A 17557-nucleotide genomic window follows, 5' to 3' on the forward strand; every position below is an offset into this window, starting at 1 on the left:
GGGCACCCGCTGGGTGCTCAGGACGGGCACAGGCTTGTCATGAGCCCACTTGAATCTGGTCCTCCTGATGGCGTCCCAAGGGACAGACTATTACCCCCCCATTTCATGGACGGACAGCTGGCCCCTAGAGAGATTGGGGGCCTGACTGGGTCTCAGACAGTAGGTGCGTGAGTCTGGGTGGAAGCCAGCCGGGCATTGGGAGCCAGGCTCTCTCCATTCCACGTAACCTTTCCATTCTGGTCACGATGATGGTGACTAAGAGAACAAGGAATGGTGGGTCACAAAAGACCCCCATAGTGACCCTAGCGACCCCTTCCTGAGCTCCTGCTACGTGCTGGTTGGCGCTCATCCCACCAGCCCTGGGAGGTGCAAGCTGCTGTTCCCATTTGACAGATGAGAAAACTGAAGCTAAGACGCTGTCGTTTGATGGTGTCACAGATCGAGGAATGGGTGGGGCTGAGCTTCAAATCCAAGCTTTCGACCTCAAGTCCTGCTCTTTCTGCTGTGCCGGAGGGTCTTCCTGTAGCATTTCCCACTCTGATATGTAGGACCTTCTTTTTGTTGAAATCTCCATCCATCCTGCTGCAGTGTAAACAGAGCTATGAAAATACAGTACTGTGTGTTTATTTTGCCTTGTTTTTACTGAGGACACCAGAGCAAATACACAGGGTGACCCAGCCCCCGGGGACGTTCCGTGTTCCCTTTTTTCTTCTTCACCCAGTCCTCTCGTCTGCTTTCCTCCCCCCGCCCCGAACTTGGTGCTCCCCCAGGGTGTTTCTCCACTCTCCCACCTTCCCTCAGCATCCTTGCTGCTCCTTCAGACCTCGGCAGCCAATCCTGTACCTCCAGCATCTCGTTGCCAAGCAACAGGCTTCCTACCTGCCCCATTGTGTTAGAATCTCCATGACAACAAGTATTGCCAAAAGAGAGAGAAAAAGAAGTTAGGTGGTGGTAGGAGGAGGTGGTGAGACCCTGTGTTCCAGGACATTGGTGCAGTTTTGCCAGTAGTAACTTGCTTGCTCTCAGGGTCCCCAGAGGGGGGTCACAAGTAGCCTGAACCAAAACCTAGGAGATGACAAGTCACCAGGCTGACCGTCTGCACGTGGGGCTGGAGATTCTCTCAAGGGCCCAGGATGAGAGCCACGGACATTTTTTATTGAGACAGAGTGGGGCGGGGCCCGTGATCACCTTTCTGTGTGTCAGTACAGGAAGGCAGCGGACGAGGGAGGATTTTTCAATCGCTGCTTGACTGAGGGGGTTTCAGGAGCACATGCGAGGGGTGTGTGTCTGAACAGGGCCGCGCCTGGAGCCAGCAGCACTTAGGGACAGGCTAAGACCCAGGGCAGGAGTGGGAGGTGGGGGTACCATAAACAGGGTTTTGGACACACAGGCACCTGCCCAGGTGCCAGGTGGGTGGGTGAACCCTGTGGATTTTCCCGGTAGGCCGAGCTCCAGGCAGTGGCCGATCTCGGCAGCCGCTGCGTCCCCTCCACCTGGTCTTCCTGCCCCAAAGGCCTGGAGGAAGCTCGTAGGGAAAGGAGGGAAGGAGGAGGCATGGGAGGAAGTGAGGAAGCCTTAGATCCCCAGGTGCCCAGGCTGGGGCTCACCCTGGCTCTCCTGGCCGCCGTCTCCAAGGGCCTGACAGGTGGTCACCATGTGGCTTGCAACCCACCTGCAAGGCAAGTCGGGGGATGGTCTCAGAAAAGGGAAGGACTGAAAAGAAAGGGGAGGGGGCCTGGGCCAGTTAGGGCACAGAGGAACTGCCAACCTGGATGCATGGCGGGGGCCTCCCAGGACCCTCAGAAGGGCAAAGATGTTTGAATACAGAACCTCCTGTCCTGCGGCCATGGCAGGGCCTGCTTGGGCAGTATTTACTGTTCAAGGCGGATGGTGCACAGAAGACCCCTCCAGCCCAGGGCCTGGAGGGCACTTGCAGGACCTCGGCAAACCCACCAATCTCCCCTCTTTGCCGGCTCCGCCTCAGTGGTACTGCCGCGTGCTCCACGGCTGTCCTGAGGCCCGGGTCCTCTGCCATGCTGCCCGTGAACCTGGCCGTGAGCACTCTCTGCCTTCCAAACCTCCCAGCAGGACTAGACAGGCCCCAGTCCCAGTATTTGGTGCTCTTCACGGATGGAAAGTTCCTCCTAGCCTCTGACTTGACGCCCCAAAGTCGAGCGGTTCGTCTTCTTCTCTGTGTTCAGTGGGGAGGTGGAGCAGATCTGCTGGCAGGGCACCGCCCCACACTTTTGCCTCCAGTTCTGCTCCCCTGCCTGGCCTGACTATTCGAGAACGTTGTGAAAGCTCTTGGCATGTGTGGCTGCCAGGAAGGCCAGGCTCCCCACAGAGGCTACACCCCCCACTGCTGTACCAGGCAACTCGGAGAAGGATGCAGTGAGTCAGACACTGCCGGGGGAAGACAAGTGGGATGAATCTTTCTGAACAGTGATCTGCAATTTGTATCTGAGACCTTTTATGAGATTCCCCCCTTGGCCCCAATAATCCCCTTTCCAGGAATGTAGCCTGAGGAAGTCTCATCTGAGGCTCAGGCAGAGCTGGTCTGGTTGCTTATCACAGTGTTACAGGAAATAGTAGAAAACTGGAAACGACCTAAACGGCTGGTGACAGTGCGATGATTAAGCAGTGTTTGGTTAATGCAGTCACAGAAGAGTTTATCAGCAATTAACAAGTATGTTTCTGAAAAAATGTCTGAAGATTTTTAAATGAAAAGTAAAAAGGCTTACTACATAGTAAGCGAAAAGGTGTAAAATGTATGTATAGTATCATCGCAATTTTATGATGAATATATGTATGAGTGTGAATTGTAAAAAGCCTGGAAGAAATCGAAACACTTAAAAAAGGATAAGTATCGGCTAGTAGGGGATAGAATTTTTCTTTATATTTTTGTAGATTTTTCCAAGTTTTTCCTAATGAGCATGTTACTTTTATTATAAGAACTGCCCTTTTTTAAGCACTTCCCCTGGGCTACCACGCTAAGCATTTTTCACACTGCTTTAGATTGAATTTTTGTGTCTCCTAAAATTCTTGTGTTGAAATCCTAACCCTCAAGGTGACGGTATGAGGAGGTGGGGTCTTTGGCATGTGATTAGGTCATGAATGGGATCAGTGCCCCCATAAAGAGACCCCCGAGAGCTCCCTTGCCCCATCCTCCACGTGAGGACACAGTGAGAAGATGCCATCTGTGCACCAGGAAGGGGGTTCTCACCAGACTCTGAATCTGCCAGCACCTTGACCTTGAACTTCCAGCCTCTAGAACTGTGAGGAATAAAGTTCTGTTGTGTGTAAGCCCCCCGGTCTATGATATTCTGTTAAGCCAGCCCGAATGGACTAAGACACATTATCTCATTTCATTTTTACATCAACTCCGTGGTGTCACTATCCTTGTTTTTCAGATGAAGCAACCAAAGTTTGAAGGATTTAAGTAACTTCTACAAAGCCACACGGTTTACAAATAGCAGAACCAGGCCCTGAGCAACGCCCCAGAAAAGTTACCAGAAGTTACAGCTGTCGTTCAGGGTAAGCGGTGGATCTGCGTAGCTGTGGGCTTCTGGTCTAAGAGTGCAAATGCCCACGCGTCCCCCCCTCGGCTGGCCCGGGTCCAGCTCCTGAGCAAGCCTTCCAGGCGGGGGGAGCCTGCCCGGAGCCCCTGTGCTGGGAGGTACAGACGGTCACGAGTGGGGCCTTGGGTGTGGGCTCCTGCGTCCGCCCCCAGGTAGTGAGAGAGAAAAGGGCGCTCCCCCAGCTTCAGCTGGGGCGGGTCTTCCGTGAGCTCGCCGGCCAGCCTGCTGGCGCCTGGCGGACCCTGGGCCTTGGGGAGCTGAGCTCTGGGAGCCTCACAGCCGCTCTCTGAGATTGGGGTCCTCCGTGCGTGACTCCCACGCAGATGTGCTGCTGCCGAAAGGGGGGCTGTCCCGGCGTGGGGACGTCGTGCACCAGGAGTGGGGCTGTTCTCTCTGCTGCTCTGGAAGGGCCTGACTCCTCTCTCACGCTGGAGGTGCCTGCCCCACTTTCCAGATGGTAAACCTGAGGCCTAGACGTGAACGACTCAGGGAGATGCTTGGCACTGGAGTCCAGTCCGGGGGTCTGACTCCCAGGCTGCCACCAGCCCCCCCCATGCCCACTCACCCTCGCCCTCCAGGGTCTTTGCTCGTGTAACTGGCCCGAGGCAGGAGGCCTGACTTGTACCTCACGTGGGTTTGCAGTCCAGCCCCTCCAAAGGCCACCATGGGGTTGGTGTTCCACGGCGGGTACCAGCCCACACTCCCCAAGGGGCAGCATCTCCGGGTGGAGAGCTTAATTTAAGAGCAGTCCAGAATCCCCCAGACCCCTCGCGCCCCAGCCCGGTGGCCCCGGGCTTTGGGGCCTGGAAGTATGTGGCACTTCCCCTCCGTCTGCCTGGCTGGACCAGCACCCCTGGACCAGCCCTGGCGCTGAGGGAGCAGGAGAAGGACGTGAGTGTGACAGAGACGGAGCTGCCGGGGGGCCACGTGGGCTCCAGTTTCTCTGTCAGCCTTGAGCTCCCCGCCCCAGGCTCCGCCACCTTCTCCTCCGGGGCCCATCTGGAGGCTGAGCAGTCGCTTGGGAAGCCAGGCCTCTAGCGACTGACGGGCCTGCAGGGCGTCACGCGAGAGGGAGGGGGAGAGGAAGACGGGGTGCGGCAGGACAGTCGTGGGGCACCTCCCAGGGTCTGGGCCTTTGCACCCTCGCGACACGGACCCCAAGCTCTCGCCTGCGTTACAGGGGCCCTGCCAGGGGCCCTGGGAGCCCCCGGAGGGGTTTCGGCTCTGGGCTGCCCGTGCTCCCCAGGCCAGCTCAGCTCCCTGGAGGCACTTTACAGCGGAGGCCTCCAGCCCCTGTGATTTGTGGGGCAGTTTGGTTTTTTAAATTAATTTTTTATTGGAGTATAGTTGATTTACAATGTTGTGTTAGTTTCTGCTGTACGGTAAAGTGATTGGGATATACATATACATGTATCCACTCTTGTTTCTGTGGGGCAGTTTTTTTTTTTTTTAATTAATTAATTTTGGGGACTGTGTTGGGTCTTTGTTGCTGGGCGGGGTTTTTCTAGCTGCGGCGAGCGAGGGCTACTCTTCTTTGCGGTGCACGGGCTTCTCATTGCAGTGGCTTCTCTTGTTGCGGAGCACGGGCCCTAGGCACGCGGGCCTCAGTAGTTGTGGCACGTGGGCTCAGTAGTTGTGTCTCGCGGGCTCTAGAGCGCAGGCTCAGTAGTTGTGGCGCACGGGCTTCGTTGCTCCGCAGGCATGTGGGATCTTCCCGGACCAGGGCTCGAACCCGTGTCCCCTGGATTGGCAGGTGGATTCTTAACCACTGAACCACCAGGGAAGTCCCTGTGGGGCAGTTTTAAATCATTGATTTTCACTGGCACTAAGTCATTTCTCTTGGCTAATTGAAAAGGAACCAAGGATCCTGACAGCGGAGCCGTTTACGTGGATCAGATCAGTAAAAAACACCACCCAGCTGACACACGCGAGACTTCAGCTGCGGCTTGGGGCCTCCCCGGAGCTCGGGTGGGCTTCTCTCTCAGAGGCCAGAGAAACAGCCCCCCGAATGGGGACCAGGAAGGCAACTGGACCCTGAGCAGGAAGAGTGGAGGTTAGACCCTGGGAAGAACTTCCAGCCCAGAGAGATGGGTGAGAGATTCTGAGGGGGTGGGAGAGCCCCTCTTCCGTTGGGTTTTCTGGGGTCTCCCTTCTCCCTGCCCTTCGGCCTGGACCCAGCCTGGACTCAGCCAGGACCCCAAGGGCTGGAGAACCCTCTCTGGGAAGCAGAGACGGCGTTGCTGCGGGAGAGCAAATCCAGGCAGCTGCTCAGTCGTGGGAAGCTGACCCGGGGACGGGGCTGGGTGGGTCTCGGCACCAGCTTGACCACTCACTGTAAATGCCAGGAAACTGACCCATTTCACGTCGCCCGAGATGATCACAGCCGGTCCCATTTTTCCTCTGTGAGAACTTGTTGCCATCTGGCCAGAAAGAAGAGCTGTCTGCAGTTTTTAGGCTAAAGGAATCCCCGAGGGTTTGGGCAGAGCCCCGGCTCTGGGGGTGGAGATGGGGAGGGGATTGCTGAGTCCCACCGCTCGGGGACAGTTGGGCCCCGACTCTGAGCCAGGAGCCAGCCAGGCGGGCGCTGCTGTACTGAGCCGCCCCCCACCTTCCGCCAAGTCCCAGCCGGCGGACCCTTCTCCTCGCTCCCTGCCAGCGCGGTGCCCAGTCTGCCCATGCCCCCTGGAAGTGGCGACACCGCTGGCTGTCCACCCTGTACCCTGCACGCTGACCGGGGTGATCGCCTTCTCTGCCAGGGGCCAGACCCGGCTGAATGGCGCCCCGCCCCAGTTTGCTGGAGTCCAAAGCCGGGTCTAGAGGCCAAGAGGCGGGGCGGGGGGGCCTGAGATCCTTCTACTGCAGCCCCAGTGCCCACCCACAGCGGGGGTCTTCCGTCGTCTCGGTCCTGAGAGGCGGGCAGAGGCTAGAGGCTGGACAAGAGAGAGGAACGTTTAGTAAACGGTGTTGCAGGCCTGTCCTCAGCCCTGGGAACCCGCCATGACGCCTGGTCTTGGGTGCTTCGTGGAGCCAGCGCGCGGGTGTGGGTGGGGGAGGAGGGCCGGGAGGCGCCCAGGCCCCGCGTTTCCTCCTCTCCACACAGGGATGCTCCCCTGGCTTCCTCCTCGTGCGTAGCCCGCGTGTGAGCTGGACACGGTCTGGGGCCCACACGCGCGGGATGAAAGCTGTGTGCACACAGTCGGGGGTCGGGCCCACTTTTCCAGGGAGAGCCTGTGAGCGCCGCTGGCGAGCCGGGAGTACTGGAGATGGACCAGGACGGGAGGACACAGAGGGTGTCCTCACCTCCCGGCCGGATGGGAAATGGGCCGAAGGGGAGCGATGCAGGGGACACGGAGAGAGGGCAGAAAGCCGGAGCCAGGCTGTGTGTGTGCATCTAAGTGTGTAGGCACGTGTGGGGGGTGTGTGTGAGAGAGCATGTGTGCATATAGCTGTGTGTGTCCCTGCACCGACATGGGTGGGTGTGAGTGAGCGGGGTCACTGTATTTGCGGGGTTTGTCCGAGGGGTGTGGCAGCTCAGTCGCCTCTTTGTCCCCTGGGGTGGTTCTGCCTCTGGGGACCAGACTGGGCCTCCAACCAGAAGTGAGGCCCGAGCTGGGTTTGGCCGTGGGAGGAGCTGGTCAGGGTTCCAGGGTGGAAGAACGGACGTGTCAGTTGGGGTAGGAAACCTGCCCGTGGTACAGGGCTGCACCCCAGGGATCTGTCTGTGCTTCCGGCCCCCGAAGGTCATTCCGCCCACCTTCCCGCCTGTGGAAATGTCGCCCCTGGGCCGTCCCTCCTCATCCTGCAGGAGGACCTCAGCTTCCAGGGGCCTCAGAGAAAGGACACCTCCCACGGTTTACTTTGAACCGTGTCTGACTTTGTTTGCCCTCCTACCCCCATCCCGTATAAACTGGCTGTCCCACAGATACTCAATAAAGACATAGAAATTTAGTTTAGAGGGAAACGTTTATGTTATTGGGACTGGAATGGGTGACAGAGGCCCCGGTGGGAAATCTGAGTAGAACAGGGATAAACCCTGTGCTGATGATCTGTTTGACTTTAACTAGCATTTCTTCAGTGAGTTTTCTGGCCAGGCACTGTCTTACTTGATTTTCTTGTAATAACTCACCTGATTTGTATAAGATGGGGATGATGATGAAGATCCCAGTTTTACAGATGAGGGAGCAGGACGAGTAACTCGCTCAGGACCACAAGCCGGACCTGCGCTGGGGGTGGGGCGAGGAGGCGGTGGCTCTGCCGCCAGGACCTTCCGCGGTGCCTCTGCCTCCAGGACCTTCCGCGGTGCAGAGCTGGCCTCAGCGAGTCCTTTTCCACGCGCCAGTCCGCTGCCGTACCCCCTCTTCCTCTCCACGCACCGGGGAACGGAAATGATTTGCCCCACTTCTCGCAGCCCCGGGTGGACTCATGGGACCAGCACCCGGGAGTCCCACCTCCCAGGCTTTTCCTTTTTTAAATATCTTCTCTGTGTATTTATTTATTATTTTCTCTGTCTCTCGGCACATCCCACCTCTGAGTGCTGTGGTTACGTGTTCTGACCCCTTTGAAAGGGGCACCCCGGCTGCGTTCACAGCGCGCAGGCGCGGCCCCTTCACGCCCCGTGGGAGGAGTTGCCCCGTCAGCACCAGGGCCTCTCGATGTTGCCCGGGGACCGCAGACCTGGGGAACTGCCCTCCTCGCTCCTCCCGCCCCCGCTTCCACCTGCTTCTGAGCTTGAGCGAAGCATGTGTAGGCCAAAGGGGGTCCTGGTTCTGGGGTCTTTGGATCCTTGAGCCAGTAGCTCTGTTTGTCCCCTTGGTGCCGGGGGCCAGAATGGTTCCGGCTGAAAGGTGGGCGGCTGGGGGCGGGCGGGCGGCAGAGCCGGGGCAGGCAGAGCCCTGGCCAGAGCTCGACGGTCTCGGCCCTACGTGATGCCGCCGTGTACTGGCTGTGTGACCACCAGCGCCTTCCGTACGTCTCTGTGCTTTGGTGTCCCTGCCTGTGGAGTGGGGCAACTGCGAGTTGATACACACGAAGCCCTTGGCGGTGGGGGGAGGCGAACGTGCCTGCTGGGGGTAGGGTGCTGGGACCGCGCTGCCCCACCCAGGAAGCCCCCAGCCTCTCAACTCCCCTGGCACCAAGACACTGTCCCGCTCAGCGTGTGAATTTGTCTCCTTCCCTTCCGGGAGGAGGACAGCTGTTCTTAACACCATTTCTGCCATCTCTTGAGCACCTGCTGGGTGCCAGGCACTGTGCTAGGTCCCTCACCTTTATTCTCTCATTTAATCTTCACAGCATTCTAAGACTGCTTCTTGCAGATGAGGTCTTTGGGCTCAGAAAAATTACATAACTTCTCTACAGCCACATAGCAAGACGAGGCAGAGCTAGGATTTGAACTCAGCTCTTCCTGACTCTAGAGCTGGACTCCCTCCTCGCCCGTGTTCCTGTCCCTTCTGCTGGTGGATGGACACCGGACGCCGTCCTATCCACGTGGACGGCGTGTTTCCTACTGATGTCGCAGGCTCCCAAGCCGGGCCTGGCAGGTGCTCTGATCCTCCTTTGCTCTGCTGGGGGCTCTGGGAGGCCAGGCGGCCCCGTCTCCATCGCTGGGCGCCTTGTCCACGCGATCGTAGCCCTTACTAGTTGTCAGGCGCTGTTCTAAGCACTTCACGCTTGTAAGTAACTTAATCTCCAAAGCAACCCTGAGAGGCAGGTCTAGTCTCAGCCTCCTGTCACAGATGAGGAAGCAGAGGTTATGGAAGTTGCCTGAGGTCACACCATCAGCAAACAAGCTTTGGACCCAGCACTTTACTCACCACCCACCAGAGTCTCTTTGGAGAACAGGGGTTGTAGGGGCGCCGGCAGCCCGTGGGCTTCGGGAACAGCCATCCCACCCTCTGCTCCCCAGACCCGAAACCGCCCCCGCCCGGCCCCGACCCCGCTGCTGCCTCCTCCCGAAGCCTCCCAGGTCCCGCCTCATCTGCGGACTGTGACACACGCTCCCCACGGTGCTTGGTTTCGCGCCCGTCCGCACGACGCCCGTGCCGTGGTGAGGGTGGCCGTGTTTCCTCCCGGGCAGACTTAACTCCTTGAGAGCAGAACCCGGGGCTCAGCCCTCGGGGCTCCCCGGCACCACGGTCGGCGAAAACAGGGGTCCTGCTGTGGGTCCTTGTGTGGCCGCAACGAGCTTTGTGATGAGGACCCCAGAACGAGAGCGCTAAAGCGACCCCCGAGGCTTCAGTCCGCTCACCGAGGTGGCGTGAAACTTCAGATCAGGGCACTCGGAGGGAGGAAGAGCAGAAAGGGCGTGTTTAGGGGCAGGGGACCTGGTAGGAGCCCCGACACCCCACACGCACACGCACGCACGCACGCGCGTACGCGCACGCACACGCACGCACGCACACGCACACACGGCGAGAAGCGGGCTCCTTGCATCCACGGCCGGCCCCGCCACTCCTGCCCTTGAGGCTCCCCAGACGTGTGGGAGGCATGCCGAGGGGCGAGCAGCGCTCACGGCCGAGCACCGTGGCTGGAACAGAGCCCTGCCCCAGAGACAGCCCGTCCTGCTTCTCCGGGACGTCTCTGTCGGGCGCTGAGAACCAGGACAGGGGCCGGTACGGCGCACCTCTTCACCCCCGTCCCTTATCCAGCCTGCTCTGGACAGGAAGCGGGGCAGCAGGGAGGCAGAGGAGGGGGTCCCCTCATTTCCCAGGAGGAGAGCCTGAGCCCGGGGCGGGCACGCGAGTCCCCCAGATCATTTGGTCCATGTAGAACGCAGCTCGGGTGCCATGGAGGCACCTTTGTCCTCGGGGTTCAGGAGCCCACCCTCAAGAGCATCTCTCCTCTTTCTTCCCCAGCCCCCGCCCCCTGCTGGAGACCCGTAACCCCGGGGTCTTCCTCCTCGATCCCCACCCTTGCCCAGGCGTGACCTGCCACTGGACCAGTTTAAATCCTCTTCCCATCGAGCTTTGGAAAAAATGGTGACGGAGTGAAAGCAGCAACTGCATCTGCTCCATTAGCCAGTGAGGAAGAGGCAGCCTCCACGGCCTCAGGGCTCTCTGGCTGGAAACCCGGCCAGGCCCAGAGGCAGGGGCCCCTGCATGCGGGGAGGGGAGGGTCTGATCGAGGGGAGCTGGGGGTGCGCCAAGGACAATGCAGGTGAGTGGGGCTCGTGGGCAGCACCACCCGGGTGGGACGGGGCTCCCAGGAGAGACGCGGGCAGAGCCAGGATGCAGTTCCGGGTCCTCTCGCAGATACGGCTCCCAGAAGGGGTGGTCTGGGGCGCCACGTGGCTTTGTGCCCCCATTGGGGCTGCGGGGAGAAGCGGCAGCGGGTCATGTGGCACCGTGCCCGCCTGTGCAGGACTGAACTTGGGGATGCTGAAATGCAGAGCTGTGGTCTGGGGCCCTGCTCATAGGTGGTCAGCTGGCTGGCCCTGCTGGTCAGCGTGTGGCTCAGCCCTGTGTCCAAGGCCAAAGTCAGCCGCTCAGGTCCACGTGAGCCTGGGAGCAGGTCCGCACTTGGGCCTCTGGTCCTACGAGGCATCGTCAGAGATGCGTGGAGCTGATCGCTGGGGCGGTGGCTAGAAGGGGTGACAGAGCAAACCTGCTGTCACCTCCACGGGGAAGGTTCTACTGCAGGTCCTGAGGCCAGGCTGAGGCACGGTGTCCTCTTCTTGACTTAAAGACTCCCTCTTTCCCCACCCGACTGTGGTTTCTAGGTTTTATCCCACCCTTATTTTGCAGACTGGGCGTGGAAAGGCTAAGACATTGACTGGAATTCTCACAGCTGCAGGCAGCACCTGCCTGACGCCCTCTGAGTGCCTTTACGAAAGCACTTTCCAGGCCCTCCTGTAGGGCCATCCTGGGCCTGCTGGGGCTGGGGACACAGCAGGCCCTGCAGGAGAGACTGTGGGCAGGCGGGGGGCCACTCAGAGTGTCCTTCCAGGCTGTGGCTGGTGGGTGGTCGGGGGTACACGAGGCAGAAGTGGGGTCAGGCGAGCCTTGGACATGATGCCGTGTGGGTCCAGGTGATGGGCAGACACTGGGGGTGGGGCAGCCGGCTGTGGCCCCCTGGTCACACCGGGCTTTGCCTTCCTTCTGTGCCAGAGGAGGTGGGGGGCTTCACTTCATCCAGTACTGGTACCAAGTCATGGACATGCAAAGTAGAGGAAAGGGGGAGGGTTCATGGCATTTCTGGGTCTCTTGGAAATTACTCCATCTGTCAGCAGAGCAGCCAGGCTCCCACGGTCATTTCAAGCTTAGTCCTATAAATCCATCAACGCTCGAGGGTCTCCGCTGGCTTCGGGGTCTCCGTTTAGCTTGTGGTCCGTGCTGTGGCCGGCAGCTCTCTGCACAGCAGGGAAGGGCACATCCCGGCGGCCTCAGGTGGACCGGCCACGCTCTGGTGGCCTTTCCTCTGTGCCAGTGTCCCCGGTCTCCATCTCCAACCCAGTCACCGCGAGTATCCTCCTCGTATAGACATTTGCTTACATCTGTCGTCATTCCCCAAGGATAAGTTTCTGGATCTGGGGCTGTTCCCACGGCCGTGTGTCAGGGCCCTGTGGTCCTGCACTCATTCCACGACTGGAAATTATAATTTTCTAAGAGATAGTAAATTTGACAGCAACCAATGATAACATTTAATTTTCATCTCTTCAATTTTAATGAAGCCCTTTGTTTTTGTTATGTTCTGGCCAAATGTATTTATTATTTTATGAATTTCTTGTTCAGCCCTTTGACCCCTTCCTCTACAGGGTGTTTGCTTTTGATTGATTTGGTAGAGCTCCCTGTATGTAAAAGTATTATTAACTCCTTGTCTCTTATATATGTTGCAAGTATATTTACAGTTTATTCATGGTTTGAACCTTTGGAAAGGGCTTTTCTGTCCATACAGGGATTTTAATTTTTATGAACTGAAATCTATCAGTGTTTTCCTTTATGATTCCTACCTTTGATGTGATGCTATAAAGACCTTTCCCACAACAAAATTATGAGACCATCCATGCATATGTTCTGCACATTCTTTAATGATTTCATTTTCTACGTGGAACTCTTTCATCTGGAGTTGATTTTGCGTGTCTTTGTAGCCGGCTTCGAATTCCCTTTGAAATGAAAGCCATTAATAGATCAATTAATTCATTCATTAACATGGCGGGGAGGGGAAGCTGGTCAAGGATACGTGAGAAAGATGGGGTAATTCATAGATCGGGGTCCAGAAGAGAAGGATCAGGTGGCAGGGGGTGCCTGGAGGGATCTGCCTTTGTCTCGGGACGGGACACTCACCTCTGAGACCGGAGGAAGGGGCGGAGGTCAGTTTGGCCAGGTCAGGAGGTGGGTAGGGAAGGGTCTAGAAAGAAAGGCTGTGAGCTGGGTGCCCACATCTCCAGGGGCAGAGTGGGTGGGTGGGGATGGTGGGGAGGGACCAGGAGGGGTGGCATCAGTGACAGAGGTGGTGTGAGCCAGGTGACAGGGGCCTGGCCAGGGCGGGGGTACAAGTTTAGCATCTGTAACTGTGATGGGCTGCCTGCCTTCGGGCCCGGTGGGATCTGGGAGATTACACTCCGCTGGAGATGTGTCCTGGGGGAGAGCCGGGCGTCAGGTAAAGGGGCAGGTGGCAGAAGCAGGCTGGGGGCACAGGGAGTCGGTTCACCATGGGCAGAACATTCTAGACTCAGGTACAATGAGAGATCCAAGAAGGAAGGGGCTGTGGGAGGGGAGTCTGACCCCGATCGGTGGACAGGAACGGCGTCAAGGTCAGATTACCCCGTTTGTACAGGGCATTACGATCCCCGGGCACTTTCACGTGTGTGTTTGCAGGAGGTAGAGGGGTTCACCTCGAGCTGGGCGGGTAGCCCGAGACCGAGTCAGGATGTGACCTCGGGAGTCCAGTGCCCCTTCCTAGGGCACTGCCTAACTGTCCCCATTCTCTCTGCAGCACAGTAGCCCTGCCGCCAGCCTTGCTGACCATGGACGGGACGGCCAGTGTGAACTCTTCCGGCCGCCCTCACTACGCCTCCTCCATCCCTGTGCCTCGAGCTGCTTCCCAGACCAGGATTCATACACCGGCCGCCTCTCCCCGGCTGCGGCCACACCAGGCTGGCCTGGCCCTGAGCCCGCAGCGGGCGGCCTCCCCAAGGCCGGGCAAGGCGGGGGGCCCTTCCAGAGGCTCGTCTCCCAAGGCCTCCCGGGGGAGAGGCTCCCCCAAGGCCTCTGGGGCAGCGAGGGAGTCGGCTGAGGGGGCTGAAGGCCTCGCCTGCTCCCCCTGGAGCAGTCCCAGGGCGACCCCCAAAGCAGCCCTCTCCAGCCGGGCTGGGTCCAGAAGAGTTGGGGAGACGCAGGGCACCCAGGGAAAGAAGAGGGTGGCCCAGGAAGGGATTCTGACCCGCGAGACCCGGGGCAGGAGCCCCTCCCGGACCAGTTCTCCTGGAGAAACTCAAGTACCAGGGGCTCCCGAAGGTCGAAAGCCATCTAACCACCCAGGAAAAGATCAAAGAGATGTACCCTACAAGAGTTCTGGGGGCCCCAGGTCTTCGGAGCCTGATGCCTGGGCAACTTTGGGGCCGCGCTCCCCAGTCTGCAGCCCCGTGCGGAGCGCACGCCCGCCGCCCGCCCCGGGGGCCATCAGCTTCTCCTCCGTCCATCAGCAGAGTCAGCCTGTCACAGCTACCGTGGCCCCCTTCCGCTACAGGTGAGCTGCGGAGGCGGGGGTGGGGGTGGGGTGGGGAGGGACGGAGCCCGTGGAGGGGAGGGGGGCTGGTGGAGAGACTAGAAGGTGGGCGGGGACTAGAGAGCTGGGGCGGGGTTAGGACCTTAACAGGGGGACCCGGACCCGACTCTGGAGACGCCGCCACAAAGAGGCTCAGAAGGAGGGTGCCCCCAACGCGGCCGTGCGTCAGGGTGCCGTGGGTGCTGAAGAGCCAGTTACCTGGGTAGGCGGGTAGGCAGGTCGGTCTCACCCAACTCACCAGTGGGGCAGCTGCCACCACTGAGTTAGACTGAGAGCACGTGACGGGCTGTGCCTCCAGTCTGTGGTCACTGAAATCCCCATGGCCCCCCTGGCCGCCCCCACTGATGCCCTGCATCTTCCTGTCTGCTGCCTCTCCCCCTCCACTTTCCACACTGCCTGTGCGTATCTGTCCCCAGGGCGCTCAGACGTGCTTCTGTCTGACGTGGTCACATTGGGCCACGTCACCACCGTCGGCAGTGGCCAGGCCACCGTTCATGCCAGCGTGGTTAACAAGCTAGCCTGTCCTGCTTTCTTCAGACACCACGAGTGGAGAGCACAGAAAAATGCTTCCGTCAACTGTGGTTCTTTCATAAAAATATAACTCTTTACTGAAATGGCCGCCTTAAGTAAGCGACATTCTCATTCCTAAGTATGACACGGGTTAGAGATGTTCAAATGCAAAGGAAGTGCCTTCCTGACTAACCGAACATCCTGGGTTTTCTCTCTGTGCTGATTCGAGGACAAGCTCTCCCACGGTTTGGGTGGAGACGCTCCCTGGACACTGGGTCTCCCAGGCTGGAGTGGCTGGGGTTGGTGAGGGGAGCTGCACCTTTCCCTTGAAGCCAAGGGTGTGACTTGATCCCTGAAAGGTCTTGGGCTCCCTTTCACCACGTAACAGACAGCTGGGCCCCAACACCTCGTCTGCATGTCCCACCTCCTCCAGAGCATGTCCCATCTCCTCCAGAGCACTGCATTCAGTTACGACCTCCACAGTTTAAAAGGACATTGGTGCACGAAAATACATGGAGAAGAAGACAGACGGGTCGGTGAGGGATCCGAAAAGGTGTTACAGGAATGTTTAACGGAGCCAAAGCAGCTTGCTTTGGAAGAAGAAGGCTGAGAGAGGGTCTGAGAGCTGTTTTGAAAGACGTGAAGTGTTGTCGTGTTGTAAGCTGACTTAGATTCACTTGGTGCGGCTCCAACGCCCTGAATCCATGTCATGGTGCTTAGAAGGTAGAGAGACTCTTGAAGCTCAGGAGGAAGAACTTTCCAGCAACTAGAGAGGCTCACAAATTACCCACTGGCAGTGAGCTTCCTGGCACTGCAGGAATCCCAGCTACCCCACGACCGGAGCAGGCCTCCCCCGGGGACCCCTGCCTCTCGGAGCATCCCTTCTGCCCGGCACATCTGACACTTCTTCCCCGTGACCTCCTGGACTTCCATTCTTAAGCTGATCAGACACCTTCCTGGGACTGGTCCCTTCCCAGCCCTGACCTGCTTCCCTGCGGACTCTGGGACTTGCTTCTCCTCCCTGAGTTCCTTCCTGTTGAATCTATCTTTGGGGGAAAGATGTCTAGGCATTCAACTGTTCAAGATTTTACATTATCTACCCTACGAGCCCCCTGGCAGATGTAGAATCTGACATCCTCCAAAAAGTTTAGGACTTTTTCCTCTGAATGTCTCAATGTGACCTGAACGGACGGGTTTCCTCCGCTCAGCAAACATCTGTTGCCTCTTTGTGTTTTAAACAGAAAAGCGTTGTACCACCTCAGCAGAGGTCTTCACCGTCCCGCCTCCTAGACCTGCCCCTTTTAGGCCCCGGGTTAGGGTTGCAGGAGGGTTGGGGTTTGGGCAGGGGAAGACTGGGACCAAGGACACCCCAGAGGCAATAGGTGAGAGCCGTGGGCACCTCTGCTGAGTGCCGGGCTGGGCCACCCCGGCAAGGACGTGCCATAGGCCCCCTAGGGTCACAGACACCCTCTTTTCATGGAAACTTACCCCTGCGCCCTGCACCTTGGCCTCTGCAAAGCTCCAGCCCATTGCAGAAGCCGGGGTTGTCGGGCTCCACTCCCCGTCCCCAGGCCGCTCCTGCCTGACCTGCTTCTCCGGGGAACGAATCCAGCAGGTGTCCTCCCTGTCTCCTCAGCCAGCGCCCCTGGGTGCGGCCCTTCCCCACGACAAGGTACAGCCTCCCTTTGGGCACCCCTGCTCCCGGGACAGAGAAGGCGCAAAACGCCCTTCGGTCTGCTCGGGCCGTCTGCTTCCCTCAGATCTCCGCCCTCACTGCCCTCTGCCCTCTGGGAGAAGAGCCCCAGCAGGGGTTTCTTTCCCCAAGGGTTTTCCCCTTCCGTCCCGGGTGGCCTTCACTCAGACCCCAGTTAGGAGGGTGCAGTTAACGCTGTCAGGAGTGTCGGCTCGTTGGTTTTCTTCTCTCTGGTTCAACCTCCAAACAACGTCCGGCATAGATGGTGCTGTCCATTCCGGCTGGGAAGGGAGGGGACACGGGGGCCTGGCCCTGCAGGGCAGATACAGGAAGAGGAGGTAGAAGTGTGCAGCTCCTGAGGTCGGAGCAGCTGAGGCTGCTTCCTCACTGACCCGGGATGGGGGCTGCGGCCCGTGTGCCCCTCACTCGCCCTTGCTCACAATTACGGCGGTAGTCAGCACTACAGCAAGGTCTTCCTGTTTGTAGCCGTGGTTCCTGCCTGCCCACTCAGGGTCAGACGGTGCTTAGCTCTTTATGTGTGTGACGTTATTCAGTGAAATGTTTCTGCATGGCCCAGAATCCCCTACACTGCATTATTTATTTATTTATTTATTTATTTAATTTTTGGCTGCGTTAGGTCTTCGTTGCTGCATGCGGGCTACTCTTCTTTGCTGTGCACGGGCTTCTCATTGCGGTGGCTTCTCTTTGTTGCGGAGCACAGGCTCTAGGCGCGCAGGCTTCTGTAGTTGTGGCATGTGGGCTCAGTAGTTGTGGCTCACGGGCTCTAGAGCGCAGGCTCAGTAGTTGTGGCGCACGGACTTAGTTGCTCCGCGGCATGTGGGATCTTCCCGGACCAGGGCTCGAACCTGTGTCCCCTGCATTGGCAGGTGGATTCTTAACCACTACGCCACCAGGGAAGTCCCAACATCCCTTATTTTAAAAACCCAGGTTTATGCTCATTTCTTTGAAGACACCTAGCAATTCTAGTTCTTCTTTGGCCCCTCGACATTTAACTGACAGTAGCGCATGGCGAGTGACCCCATCCTTCTCAGGG

At 58.5% G+C, this 17557-nt stretch overlaps 1 protein-coding gene across 8 annotated transcripts in view; it reads left to right on the top strand.

Annotated features, from left to right (window-relative positions):
• Window positions 1-17557, top strand: part of NAV1 (neuron navigator 1) — a 211078-nt gene that overhangs the window by 48505 nt on the left and 145016 nt on the right. For 5 of the 8 annotated variants that reach the window (XM_036850675.1, XM_036850718.1, XM_036850728.1 and 2 more), the window contains exons 2-3: window positions 3411-3534; window positions 13509-14261. In XM_036850675.1, coding sequence (XP_036706570.1) covers window positions 13540-14261 — 722 coding nt within the window. In that variant the 5' untranslated portion in view covers window positions 3411-3534; window positions 13509-13539. Of the gene's footprint in view, window positions 1-3410; window positions 3535-10485; window positions 10595-13508; window positions 14262-17557 lie in introns of those variants that run through there. The other 3 variants (XM_036850694.1, XM_036850712.1, XM_036850702.1) reach the window with 2 other exon arrangements.

Source organism: Balaenoptera musculus, chromosome 1, assembly GCF_009873245.2.
Source record: "Balaenoptera musculus isolate JJ_BM4_2016_0621 chromosome 1, mBalMus1.pri.v3, whole genome shotgun sequence".
Lineage (NCBI taxonomy): Eukaryota > Metazoa > Chordata > Mammalia > Artiodactyla > Balaenopteridae > Balaenoptera > Balaenoptera musculus.